Source organism: Dasypus novemcinctus, chromosome 12 (assembly GCF_030445035.2).
Source record: "Dasypus novemcinctus isolate mDasNov1 chromosome 12, mDasNov1.1.hap2, whole genome shotgun sequence".
Classification (NCBI taxonomy): Eukaryota; Metazoa; Chordata; class Mammalia; order Cingulata; family Dasypodidae; genus Dasypus; species Dasypus novemcinctus.
In genome coordinates this window covers 52,520,878-52,535,121 of record NC_080684.1, presented here as the reverse complement: position 1 = coordinate 52,535,121, position 14,244 = coordinate 52,520,878, and the positions used below count along the sequence as shown (strand labels likewise).

At 39.1% G+C, this 14,244-nt stretch overlaps 1 protein-coding gene across 3 annotated transcripts in view; it reads left to right on the top strand.

Annotated features, from left to right (window-relative positions):
• Window positions 1-14,244, top strand: part of PTPRB (protein tyrosine phosphatase receptor type B) — a 122,070-nt gene that overhangs the window by 65,553 nt on the left and 42,273 nt on the right. For all 3 annotated transcript variants that reach the window (XM_058308423.1, XM_058308421.2, XM_058308426.2), the window contains 6 exons: window positions 1,915-2,178; window positions 2,713-2,976; window positions 3,691-3,954; window positions 7,208-7,477; window positions 10,476-10,739; window positions 13,775-14,038. In XM_058308423.1, the coding sequence (XP_058164406.1) occupies window positions 1,915-2,178; window positions 2,713-2,976; window positions 3,691-3,954; window positions 7,208-7,477; window positions 10,476-10,739; window positions 13,775-14,038 (1,590 nt within the window). The remainder of the gene's footprint in view (window positions 1-1,914; window positions 2,179-2,712; window positions 2,977-3,690; window positions 3,955-7,207; window positions 7,478-10,475; window positions 10,740-13,774; window positions 14,039-14,244) is intronic.

The window sequence follows — 14,244 nt, the reverse complement described above, 5'->3', positions numbered from 1 at the left end:
AGACTCATAGGTTCATCTCTCCTTGTCACAAAGTTTTACTACAACTATGTATAGTCTCAACATTATGGATTTTTTGGAAAAATTTATTTATTTATAACTTAATACAAAAGGCATTATGCCATTTGTACTCTTTTGGGACTTAGGTTTTTCACTTAATATTATATTGCTAAGATTCATACATATTTTTCTATTTTGATGTTAAGGGGAAGAAATGCATATTTTTGTGTTTTGAAAGGAAGAAACTACTGGTGTTCTGCTGGGGAAATATTGTGATTAGTAAGAGAAGAAATTGTAGTAGTGATGTGGGGAGGGTGGCCATGGTGGCTGCTGATGGTTGCGAGAGGGAAGAAGAGATATGGTGTGGGGGCATTTTCAGGATTTGGAGTTGTCCTAGGTGGTGCTGCAAGGACGGATGCTGGACATTGTGTGTCCTGTCATGGCCCACTGGCTGGACTGGGGGAGAGTGTGGACTACAATGTGGACCACTGTCCATGTACTGCAGCAGTGCTCCAGAATATATTCGCCAGGTGCAGTGGATGTGCTGTGATGATGGAAGAGGCTGTTATGTGGGAGGGGTGGGGTGGGTAGGGTGGAGGTTATATGGGGACCTCATATTTTTTTAATGTAACATTTAAAAGAAAATAAAGAAAAAAAATTTCTTACAAAAAAATAGAAAGAATTATGGCCTAAATGGAAATTAAATAACTAAACCAATAATTTATTTCATTCTTAGAGAGTATTATGTCAATAGTTAGAGCAGTAATATAAAAATTAGAACTATGTTGTCATTAATTTCTACTATATTTGAATTATTATTTACATTTATACATGTTTGCTGCTAGGCTATTTTTTTTAATTGCTTATATTAAACCTAACCTGGACTTGCACTCTCATTTAAAATTTGTAATTTCTTTTGATCTATTTTTCTACATATTTTACAATTTTTCAATAAAGGACTTTTTAACAGCTAAAAAAAAAGCCACTGATTATACACTTTAGATAGATCATATGGTATGTGACTATATCTCAATAAAACTGCTTAATAAATAATTTTGCAAGAATAGTCAGAAATAGTAGCTATGTAGAGCAGGGGAAGCAGATTGAGAGTGAGGAATTTTCTTGTTTTTTTTTTTTTTGTTCATTATTATTATTGAAATAATGAAAATGCTTTAATAATGATTGAAGTGATGAACGCACAACTATGTGATTATACCAAATACCATTGATTGTACACTTTGGATGAACTATATGCTTTACTAAAGATATCAATAAAATTGATTTGTTTAAAAAATAAAAAAAGAGGAAGAAATTATGACTCATATAATATTTCATTGTGTATCTATACCAGTTAATTCATCTAATCACCTATACATGGCCATCCTGTCCCACACTGATATATCAGGTTTAAAATTTTTGCCAATCAAGTGTATGTTAAATGGTATTTCACTGTGGTCTTGATCTGCATTTCCTTGGCCATCAATGATGTTGAACACCTTTTCATATGTTTCCTCTTATTCCATTTTGCTTTTGGATTGTTTATACTCTTCTTGAAAGCTTTTGACACACCTTGAGTCACCAGTATTCTGGAATTTTAATATCATCGCCATCATACATATTAATCATCAGTTTTCATGTTTAACATTCCATCTTGTACATGACAGTTTATGTAGGCTAATGATGGGATTAGAATGAATTCATCAGGTTATACTTAAAAAAAAAGATCTATTTAATCACTTTAAGTAGTATAACCATCTTTCTTCTCCAGAAATTCATGATATAAAGGTTTTAAATTTTACTTTTGAATGCATGCAAAAAAAATCTACACAGTTCCCTTTCTATCCTAGGTTGTCATCTATCATCAGCTGCTCATTCAGAATCTCTACATCTTTAGCTGTTCTTTGTTCTCTTTTTCAGTGCCTGACAAGGTCCAGGGAGTCAGTATTAGCAACTTGGCCAGGAGTGACTATTTGAAGGTATCCTGGGTACATGCCACCGGAGACTTTGATCACTATGAAGTGACCATTAAAAACAAAAACAACTTCATTCAAACCAGAAACATTCCCAAGTCTGAAAACGAGTGTGTATTTTTTAATCTTGTCCCTGGACGATTGTACAGTGTCACTGTTAGTACAAAAAGTGGACAATATGAAGCCAGTGAACAAGGGAATGGGAGAACAAGTAAGTGGAATGATTGCAAAATCTGATGGTTGGTTGGGACTTGAAGATCACAAAGTAAATAGTTTATCTCAACCTTGAATTTCCTCTCCCTACTGATCAATAAATTACACTCCCAGTAAGTCTCATGGGAAGCATCATTCAGCCAAGCCATGGCCTATAATTATAGGATATTTATTCATAGATAAAAGCAATCATAGTGGGGAAGCAAGAAGGCCAAACATCCTTTTTTTCTTCCCTGTCCTCCTGTATTGTGGCATTTAAAGTTCTAGACTTCTTCTTTTATCTTATGATTGAGACCACAGTTCATTTTATAATTATAGTCTACCAACATTTATCATGTAAGATTTATGTCATGAAAAAAATTACGTATTTAATAGTTGCTTCCAATTTTTCTTGTTTAATTATGCATGAAGTAGTTCAAGTGGTTTATTTGGGGAAGGGAGATGTTTGCCAGTCCCATGAATGTGATTCATAAATTATGGTGTAGGAAAACTCAGTTACTTTTCTCAAATGTTTTCCCATTTTCCTTGCTAGTCCCAGAGCCTGTTAAGGATTTAACATTGCGGAATAGAAGCACAGAGGACCTGCAGGTGACTTGGTCACGAGCCAATGGGGACATTGATCAGTATGAGATTCAGCTCCTCTTCAATGACATGAAAGTATTTCCTCCTTTTCACCTTGTAAATACTGCAACTGAGTATCGATTCACTTCCCTAACACCAGGGCGCCAGTATAAAATTCTTGTCTTGACCATCAGTGGAGATGTACAACAGTCAGCCTTCATTGAAGGCTTAACGGGTAATTTACAATGCAGTTCCTGAACCTGAGTAGATATAGTGGTGCATTTAGCACATAGGATAGCCCAGGCATTTTGATTTAGCATTTGGAGGAGTAAAAGAGAGATGGCAAGAAGGGAGAAAGTTATTTTGATTGTGACAGTGAAGTTGTTCGAGCTGGATGAACAAAAATAAATTATGAAGTAGGGGAGATTAAAAAAAAGAGTTTTCTAAATACACAGAGAAATAGCATTGAATTGATGTGAATAGCTGGTGCTTGTGAGGTATATAAATTAAGCATAAATAACTTGGTTTGGAGCCCTGTTAGGAGTGTAGCAAAATGAAGCACTTTACATGTACTTTTTATTCAATCCTCAATTTCATGAGCTGATTGCTATGATCGTTTTTGCCATTTTTTTGACGAAAAAACTGAAAGTTATAGAGATGAAGTAATTTGCCAATAGTCCCACAGCTGGTAAACAAGAAAATCAAGACTTGTCCAAGGCAGTCTCCCTAGCCGCCAGCTATATTACTGGAGTTCTTCATCTCCCTTTCAACTCACCCATCAACTACAGTTCAGGGAGAAAAGTCAGAGAAAAGTGACAAATTGACACTTTTTTTTTCACATGTATTCTTTCAGTAGATAGCAAAATACAAGAAGCAAGGAAACTTTAGTTTCAAGTTTTCCATAGTTCTTTCTCTAAGTGATGGCTTTATAATCTGATTTCGTTTTTAGTACCTAGTGCTGTCAAAAATATTCACATTTCTCCCAATGGAGCAACGGATAGCCTGACAGTGAACTGGACACCTGGCGGGGGAGATGTTGATTCCTACACTGTGTCGGCATTCAAGAAGACTCAGAAGGTTGATTCTCAGACTATCCCCAAACACATCTACGAACACACATTCCACAGACTGGAGGCTGGGGAACGGTACCAGATCATGATCGCCTCGGTCAGCGGGTCCCTGAAGAACCAAATAGATGCATTTGGGCAAACAGGTGAGTATGTACCTGGAGAGGGGCCAAACTACAGAATGCTTATGGTTCTCCTAATGAGTCAATAAGTGGGTTTCGCAATTTGTTCACAAATTGAAAATATTCAATTTTTTAAAGCCTAAATGTGTTCAGTTTGAGGACTTTCAAGAGCCTTTCTCTACTTTTGTTTGCTTTTTCTTTACTAATAGAAGTTCTCATAACAAATAGAAATTAAATTAGAAACCAAGCCATCCAAATAAATGTTTATACTTGCTAAAAGACATAATAATTTTAATTTCAACCAGCAAACACTCCATAACTTTGCAGTTTTCAAAATTTCACCCTTTTTGCAAAATTCTTTTTAAGAATAAAAGAAACTCCTGTGCCATCTGTTTTACCTGTGATAGCTAAAGAACAATGATCAAATTAAGGAATAATGTAGCTGTTTATTAATATCAATATTAATGTTTTTTAAAAACAAAAATAAGATACAAACTCCTGCTATATACTAGGCATTTAGAATGATCTCTAGCCCCACTACAAGACAGAGAGCATTATTTCTATCTTACAGATAAGGAAAGTAAGGCTCAGAAACTTTATGAAACACTATAAAGTATACGTTTAATAAGACCCAGAGTTATAAGTCAAATACACATCTGTCTGGCTTCAAATCTCATGCCCTATATACTTGACAAAATACTTCTTGGATGTTTTCTGTTCCCATGACCCTGGTTTAGTTTGTTTATTGGGCCTATATACTGTGCTCCTGCTATGCCTCTATATATAAAATGTGTGTATATATATAAAAATAGGTATGTGTCCAACCATATGCCAAACATTATGTTAGAAACTGGGAATTCAGTAGCTAACAAGACACAGCCCCCACTCTCAGGAAGCTTATAATCTAGTGAAGAGGACAGAGACATTAAAGGCAATTACAGGGAAGTGTAATTGGCCCAATAGATAGAGCATCTGCCTACCATATGGGAGGCCCATGGTTCAAACCCCGGGCCTCCTTGACACGTGTGGAGCTGGCCCGTGCACAGTGCTGATGCGCACAAGGAGTGCCCTGCCACGCAGGGGTGTCCCCCGCGTGGGGGAGCTCTACGTGCAAGGAGCGCGCCCCATAAGGAGAGCCTCCCAGTGCAAAAGAAAGTGCAGCCTGCCCAAGAATGGCACCACACACACAAAGAGCTGACACAACAAGATGACACAACAAAAAGAAACACAGATTCCCGGTGCCACTGATAAGGATAGAAGCAGTCACAGAAGAGCACACAGCAAATGGACACAGAGAGCAGACAACTGGGGATGCGGGGAAGGGGAGAGAAATAAACAAAAAATAAATCTTTAAAAAAAAAAGGCAATTACAGTACCACATGGTAAGTGCTAAAATAAAAGTTATTAGTGGATGGAGTGGATGGTATAAGAGCAAAAAAAGAAAAGGCAGGAGGAAGTAACATTTAAAGAGAGATTAAGAAGTTATCAAGGTGATGTGTATATTAACTTGGTTCCAGTAGAAGCAAAGGCCTGGCGGTAAGAGAAAGCATGGCACATTTGAGAACCTACACACAATATAGTATTAATGGTAAAATAAAGAATGTGAGCCATGTGGCCATGTGAGCCACCGGACCAAATCACAAAGGGCCTGTTAAGGTTATTTGGTATTATGGAGATCTGCCAAAGGGCCTTCAGCATGGGGCTGCTATGAGAATATGCTAGATATAGTATAGAGTTTGAAACAGCAGAGGTTAGGAAACAAAGAGAGACTGATCAAAAGTCCATTGCAATAATATATGCAGGAGGCAGTATTGTCCTAGGGTGGTGGACTTAGAGAGATTCAAGAGCCATTTATAAGATTTAGAAGACATAAATTACAAGACTTGTGTTTGATTGTATGTAGAAGGGTGAGGGTGACAGCCAACATTTCTGACTTGAACCATGAGATAGGACGAAGTTTGAAGGAAAAAGAGCAGGAGTCCGATTTGGGCACCTTGAGCATTGGGTGCCTGTGAAATATCTAGGGAGAGATGTCATTTGAAAAAGACCGAAAATTTAGATTGGGGAGTCATCACCATGTGGATGACGATTCATACCAATGGGAGGAGATGAAATCTCTTAAGGAGATGATGTAGAATGAGAAAGGAAATGAGCTTCAGACAGAAAATATTATTGGCAAAAAATATTATTTTGCCTTTTACATCAGGAGACTTTGTACAAATTCTGTTATATACTACTGCTTAGAGGAAGGCTTGAAGATGAGTTCATCTTGGGAATAAAATTCTAAACAAGAGGTATAATTCCGTCATCCAAACTACATTCATTGAGTGTAAATTTGTTCAGCATTCTTCCTCTTCTTGCTACACTGATATGCATTGCCCTGCATATTTATCAACCTCACACTCACTTGTTTCCCACGTGTTTGACTTCAAGTTCCTGTCTAACTTCAGAGAAATACAGAGAATCAAAGTAGTTAAACAGATAATTCAGGCCAAGCAATACCTTCTCCTCGTAACTTCATAAGGGCAGACAGAAAATATCAGTGCAATACAAAATGGATGCATCATTGTATTAGTCAACCAAAGGGGTGCTGATGCAAAATACCAGAAATTAGTTGGTTTTTATAAAGGGTATTTCTTTGGGGTAGGAGTTTACAGATACCAGGCCATAAAGCATAAGTTACTTCCCTCACCAAAGTCTATTTCCACGTGTTGGAGCAAGATGGCTGCCGACGCCTGCGAGGGTTCAGGCTTCCTGGGTTCCTCTGGGCTCAGCTCCTCTGCTTTCTCCACAAGATCAGCTGTAGACTATCAGGTGAACAGCTCTGTCTCTCTCCCTGGGGTTTCTGCTGTCTCTAAGGAGCCATCTCTATTCCTCTGTGTTCTCCTGGCTCAGGTCCTCTCTTCTCTTAGGGCTTGCTTCCTGGGGCTCCAGCTTAAGACTTCAGCATCAAACTCCAACATCAGAAACCCCTAGCATCAAAAAGCTTCAACTCTGTCCTTTGCAATGTCTTTTATCTGTGAGTCCCCACCCACCAAGGCTGGAGACTCAACACCCTAATGATGTGGCCCATTCAAAGCCCTAATCATAACTTAATCATGCCCAGGTACAGACCAGATTATAAACATAATCCAATATCTATTTTTGGAATTCGTAACTATACCAAACTACTACAATCATCGTCTCTCTGAGTTGATTCTGGAGAATTTTTCTGAATTGCTTACTTCAGCCTAGGTGACAAAACTTAAATTTCCTTGCTTCTCTCTTTTTTTTGCAGTTCCAGCATCTGTGCAGGGAATCATTGCAGACAATGCATACAGCAGCCATTCCTTAATAGTAAGTTGGCAAAAAGCTGTTGGCGTGGCAGAAAGATATGATATTCTGCTTCTAAATGAAAATGGGATACTTCTGAGCAACACGTCAGAGCCAGCCATTGCTAAGCAGCACAAATTTGAAGATCTAACACCAGGAAAGAAATACAAGATACAGATCCTAACTGTCAGCGGAGGCCTCTTTAGCAAGGAAGCCCAAACTGACGGCCGAACAGGTAATTAGCACAGTTTTTTGCTTTGTATCAGCTATCTCCTTGTCTTATATTTTACAAGAAACATAGGCTCAAAGAGATGCAGCAATTTTGGGAGATGACATATATTTCTTGACGGAGTAGGAACATTCACTCTGATTTACTGCTTGCACATCAATCAGCCTATCCATGCTCCATCTCAGATTTATCATTAAAACTGACTGAATTAGTTTCCTATTGATGCTATCATAAATTACCAAGAACATAGTTGCTTAGAACAATACAAATTGATTATCTTATGATTCTGGAGTTCAGAATTCAAAAATAAGTCAAGGTGTTGGCAGGTCTGTGTTCCTTCTGGAGGCTCTAGGGGAGAATCCGTTCCTTGCTTTTTTTAGCTTCTAGAGGCCACCCACATTCCTTGGCTCATAGCCCCCTTCCAACATTCTTATCACTCCCACCTCCACTTATGTTATCACATCTCCTCTGACTTTCCTGCCTCCCACCTCCATCTTTTAAGGACCCTTGTGATTACTTCGAGCCCACCCAGATAATCCACAATAATCTTACCGTCTCGAAATCCTTAAGTTGATCACATCTGCAAAGGCTCTTTTGCCATATAGGGTAACGTAGTCACAGGTTCCAGGAATTAGGAAATGGACAGCTCTGGGGGTCATTTTTCAGCCTGCCACACTGGCCTGGTTGACTACTGATTGAATTTATTAAGTACCTAGTTCTGAAGGGGGGCAGTGATGTTGATAGGGACAAAAAGATGAATGGGGAACTCTTCTGGTCCTCAAAGACCTGACTGCCTAGTGGGGGAAAAGTCATAAAAATACATTGTGATAAAGATTGTATGTAAGAAAGGAATGCCTAGCATTCAGAGGGATCATGGGGGACGATTGGGAAGTGGCCACAAAAGTGGTACCTCTTCAGTACCGTGCTGAAGGACAAAGCATTTCTTCACGTGGAGAGAAGGTAGAAGGGTGCTCTGTGCAGACAGAGGTTCTGTGCAAAGGCAGGAAGCTGACGTGTCAGGGGGTATGGCTGGTTGAAGGACAAGTGAGATGCTGTGGGTGGCCAACATGTGTGTTGCATGAGGGAAAAGTGAGGCTGGAAAGCCGGATTGGAGCAAGATTAGACAGAGAGTGCTTGGGGTGGCTTCCTCAGGATTTATTTATTTTTTACTCTTGGAAGCAATGAGGAGACATTCAGCACTGCTCAGCCAGAGAGTGATTTTTTTGTAATAGAAATGTGTATCTTATGAAATGTAAATCAGATGGCAATGGGGATGGGTTGGATGGAGAAGAGAGCAGGGGTGGAGGATCTGTTCATTAATTCATGCATTAGGCACAGTTCTACATGCTGGATATACCGAAGTGAATAAAACAAAGTTTCATGATCATGAAGCTTACATTCCAGCAGGAGAGAAAGGCAATATGCAAAATAAATAATTAAAAGATCGAGTTGATTAGATGGTAATAATTATCAAGGAGAAAATTGAAGCCTGGAAGAATAAAGAGTGAGTGTTGGAGGGTTATATTTAGATAATATAGTTCTCAGACCTCAGAGTCATCATTGAGAAAGTGATATTTGAGTAAAAGTCTGAAAAAAAGCAAGAAATAGAGTCATACAGATATTTGGGGAAGAGGATCTGAAGCAGAGGAAACAGCAAGAGAAAGAGGCCGAGGCAGGAGTATATCTGGCTTGTTGGAGGAACAGCAAGGGGCCAGCACAGCTGGGACAGGGTGAATGAAATGAGAGTGGGAGAGGAACAGCAGAGAGGTAATGGGGCTGTATGATGACTGCAGTTATGGAAATGGTAAGGGTCTAAAACTGAGTTAATGCAGGGGCTCCCCTCCCCATGAAGAATAATAAATATAATCAAGAAATACGTTTGCATTTGATAAGATGGTACTTTGCTGGTTGAGTGAGTCATTGAAGGAGGAACAGAAGATTCCAAAGTTTCTACCTAGGTGTTTGGGTAGAAGGTGATGTCATTAATTGAAGTAAGGCAACAGGAGTGGGAGTATTTAGAAAGAGGATACAGAACTTGGTTTGGTACTGAGTTTGAGGTGACTGAATGATTTGCAGAAAGATGAGCAAGAGCAGTTGTAAATATGACCTGGAGCTCAGAAGAGAAGTGAACTCTAGATAAAGATTTGGACAAAAATGCTAGGCAAATCTATAAAAATGAATGAGATTGTTTACTTAAATATTATAGAACAAGAAAGGGGACAAAGGATAGAACCATGGGAAATACCAGCCTTGAAGGAACTGATGGAAGAAAAGGAGAAAGCAAAAGAGCCTAAGAGTGTTTGGAGTGGAGGGAAGAGAGTCCAGGAGAGACGCAGGCAGCTGCCCTTTTCTGTTGCCACTGACATCGTAAGACGACTGCAGAATCAAGCACTATCTGAGCCAGCAGTTTGGAAGCAGTCATTCTAGTGGCACTTAATCACCTTGTCAACAGGTAGCACGAGGACTGAAGAGATTGCAAAATCCCAGTACAGATCCTTTTTTCCAATGGTTTTGACTTTTCCACTTGTTTTTCTTTCCCATGTCCCTGGAACCAATTTCCTCTTTCTGTTTGCTTTTCACTTTCTTTCCCAACCATTTTCTCCTCTCCACTGCCCTTTCCTCCGATGGCCATGTCTTAGCTCAAAGATGGCACTCAGAGATCAAGTTTTGGGATCTGTGATCTCATTGTTAGTATTAGAAACACCTTTAGCTGAATGATTCAGATTAATATTTATTCTGTACTCCCCAAAAATATCTGCAAAGATAATTTCATGCTACTGTGTTTTTTGTTATTTTGTGGTTTTGTTTTTTAAAAACTAAGTTTCAGATTAAGTAATCCACAAAATTCACATTTCATTACCCTGGGGACTTCATGAAGTCAAAATTTTTTAAAGGCAGAGATTAAGTGATTTGAACTGAGTGCACTCATTCAGACATTAATCCTGGGCTGTATCAGAGACATGCCAAAACTTGGTCTCACTCTCTGGCTTCTTGACTTTTCCAGTGCCAGCAGCTGTCAGCAATCTGAGGATCACAGAGAATTCCACTAGACACCTGTCCTTCAGCTGGACCACCTCAGAGGGGGAGCTCAACTGGTACAACATCTTTCTGTACAACCCAGATCGAACTCTTCAGGAGAGAGCTCAAGTTGACCCACAAGTTCAGAGCTTCTCTTTCCAGAACTTGCTTCAAGGCAGGATGTACAAAATGGTGATTGTAACTCACAGTGGAGAGCTGTCTAATGAGTCTTTCATATTCGGTAGAACAGGTAAGACGGGACCCAAGCAGTATTGCCTAGAAAAGAAATCGTCATGGTATTCAGTGGCTTTTCCTTGACTGGCCCTTAGTTTATTTTTCTACCCAGAGTGTACTTTTATATGAAATTTGTGACCCTCTGGCTTTTTTACCCTGAATCAGCCTGTGATTATATATAAGAAGAGCTTGTGGCCAGGTTTTACACTGGTTTTTGGTCTTTTGCCTCTACCTCTTTCTCTCATGGGGTTTGATGAAAAACTGAATCTGACGACTCTACCTGCCAGCAAGCTGCTACCAAAGGGTTGTAACCCATCGTGGCTCTATGCAAGTTATGCCCTTCAGATTTCTACAAGAAACAGATGAAGGTGAGAGCAGGTCAGAGAAGAGTAGCCTCAAATTGGACAAACAAGGAATGACTGCTATGAATTGGAATTTAGATAAAATGGAAACAGAGTTCCAGGAAAATGAGAGAAGTATCTCCGGGCTGCAAATAATGAGCTGAATCTCCTTTTTTTTTTTTTTTCCACCATAATTTGATTCCTTTAGTCTTGTTATCCAATTCCTTTTTTGTTGTTATTTTGTCTCATTCACCATTAGCTTCTGAGTGCTCTCCCAGAGCAGGCATGGGACTCACTGCTGGGAATATGACCACAAACAAGGCAGACAAGGCCCTGACTTTGTAGAACTCTGCATTAATAAGGAAGGGAAGGAGAAGGGACAGATTATACCAAGCAAGCAGGGTTTTTTTAACGTTTCATTTTTAAATACTTTCAAACGTATAGGACAGTTACAAAAATACAAACCCCATAAAGAAAACTCCAACGTATCTCTACCCCCCAGATACCCAGATCCACCAAGGGTACCATTTTGCCACATTTGCTATTTCTCTCTCTCTCTCTCTCCGTAATTATTTACTTGTATACACTTGTATACACTTGTATACAAGTTGTATGCATAATGCTTCTTAGACACTTAATACTACCAAGTACATTTCCTAAGAACAAGGTTATTCACTTATGTAACCACCTGAAATACAGTTACCAAGTTCAAGAAGTTTAGCATTGATATAATCTATTTTCCTTTTTTTTCTTATGCCTTTGAGCCTTTTCTAGAGCTCATCCAGTATCATCTATTGTATTTAATTGCCATTGTCTCTTTAGTTGCTTTCTCTTTCTTTTTTTTTAATTGCGGGAACATGTATACCACATAAACATTCCCATCTCAACCGTTCCCAAGCATTCCATTCAATGGAATTAATCACATTCACAATATTGCAGTACCCCCCACCACCCCAGATTACTAAAAGGTTCTCAACTCCCCAGACAGAAACTGTGTACCCATTATGAATTAACTCCCCCATTTTCCCTGTCCCTCACCCTTGGCTTCCTATGCTTTAATTTCTATCTCTGTGAGCTTGCATATTCCCAGGTATTTTCTCTGTAGTTACTATGGGGCTTAAATTTAACATCTGTAATCTGTAACAATCTCCTTTACTTTGATACCAATGTAACTTCAATAATATATGCAAACTGCACTCTTCTGTCCCCCCACCTTTATGTAGTTCTTGTCAACAGTTAGGTTATATAAGCCCAAAGCCACTGACTTATCATAATGTTTTATACTTATGCCTTTTAGATCCTGTAGGAAATAAAAGGTGGGGCTACAAAACAAAAATTACAATAGTACTAGCATTTATATTTACCTATGTCACTACCCTTACAGGAGATCTTTATTTCTTCATGCAGCTTCAACGTACTGTCCAGTGTCTTTTCCTTTCAACCTGCAGAATTCTCTTTAGTATCTCCTTTAGGGCAGGACTAGTGGTGACAAACGCCCTCAGCTTTTGTTTATCTGGGAAAGTCTTTTTCTCTCCCTCCCTTTTGAAAGACAATTTTGCCACATATAGAATTCATTGTTGGCAAATTTTACTTTCCGCATTTTAAATATGTCATCCCCCTGCCTTTTGGCCTTCATGATTTCCAATGAGAAATCAGTCCTTTAATCTTATCAAGACTCCCTTTTATGTGAAATGTTGCTTCTCTCTTGAGACTTTCAGAATTCTCTTTATCTTTGGCATTTGGCAATTTAATTATGATATAGCACAGTGTGGGTCTTAGTTTGCCAAAGGCTGCCAATGCAAAATTACCAGAAATGGGTTGGCTGTTATAATGAAGATTTATTAAGTTCCAAGCTGTGAAAATGTCTAAATCAAGGCATCATCAGAAATGCTGTTTCACCAAATTTTAGCAGTTAGCAAATCCCGGAATCCTGCAACATGGCAAGGCAAAATGGCAGCTCTCTGTCTAGGTCTCTCTCTGCCTTCTCCTCCAGATTGCTTTCGCCTTAAGCTCAGCTATGAGTGATTCAGCACATGGCAAGGCTCTTGTCTTCAGCTTTGAGCTGCAACATGGGCCTAGCCTCTTGAAGGCTTTGCTTCAGCCTCAGCTTCTAATGATCCTCAAGTCTTCTCTCATGTGGTGGGGTAAAATTTGACAGCTGTCTTTCTCTGTGTGTTTCTGCTTTCAGTTCTCCAATTACATAAGACCCCAGCAAGAACATGGAAACCTAACCTGGATCACGCCCTAAAGCGACCTAATCAAAAGTGACCTAATTAAATTTCTCTTAACTGAATCTAATCAAAGGGACCTATGTAAAATATACTTACATGTACAAGAATGGGTTAGCTTAAGAACTTAATTTTCTGGGGTCCACAAAAGACTCAAGCCAGAACAGGGTCTTTATGGGTTTATCTTGTTTGGAGTTCATTAACATCTTGCATGTGTTATATTCATGTTAAATTTGGGAAGTTTTCACCTTCTCTATCAAAAGTAGTTTCTTATCCTGCCAAGTCACTCTCGGTCACAACAAGACTTTTTTAGTTCTTTCATAGAATTTGAGGTATTCCAAAATATCTCCCTTTAAAATCTGTTTGCTTGGTATCAATATATACATTGTGGGAGCCCCAGAAGGAGAAGAGAGAGAAAGGAGCAAGAGAGTATTCAAAGAAATATTTCTTTGATCTGAGTAAAGCTTTTCCTTCTGTTTAAGTCCCAGCTTCTGTGAGTAATCTCAAGGGATCCAATCAGAACATGACAGACAGCCTCTGGTTCCACTGGAGTCCAGCCTCTGGGGACTTCGACTTTTATGAGCTAATTCTTTATAACCCCAATGGTACAAAGAAGGAAAACTGGAAAGACAAGGACCTGACCGAGTGGCGCTTTCATGGCCTCATTCCCGGAAGGAAATACACACTGTGTGTGGTAACTCACAGTGGGCATCTCACCAATAAGGTCGCAGTGGAGAGCAGAACAGGTACAAAGCCTCGTTGCCAATGATCATCTTTTGATGGGCAGTAGCTTCCAAAGACACATTTTAATTATTATTTTAATGACAAGAAATAAACTTGATGATGTACCATGTGCTCGTCTCTAAACTTGGGAAGGCACTTTGGTACAGTGGATAAAGGACACAGACTGGTAAAAAGATCTAGATCCTTAACTTAGCTCTGCCATTTACTT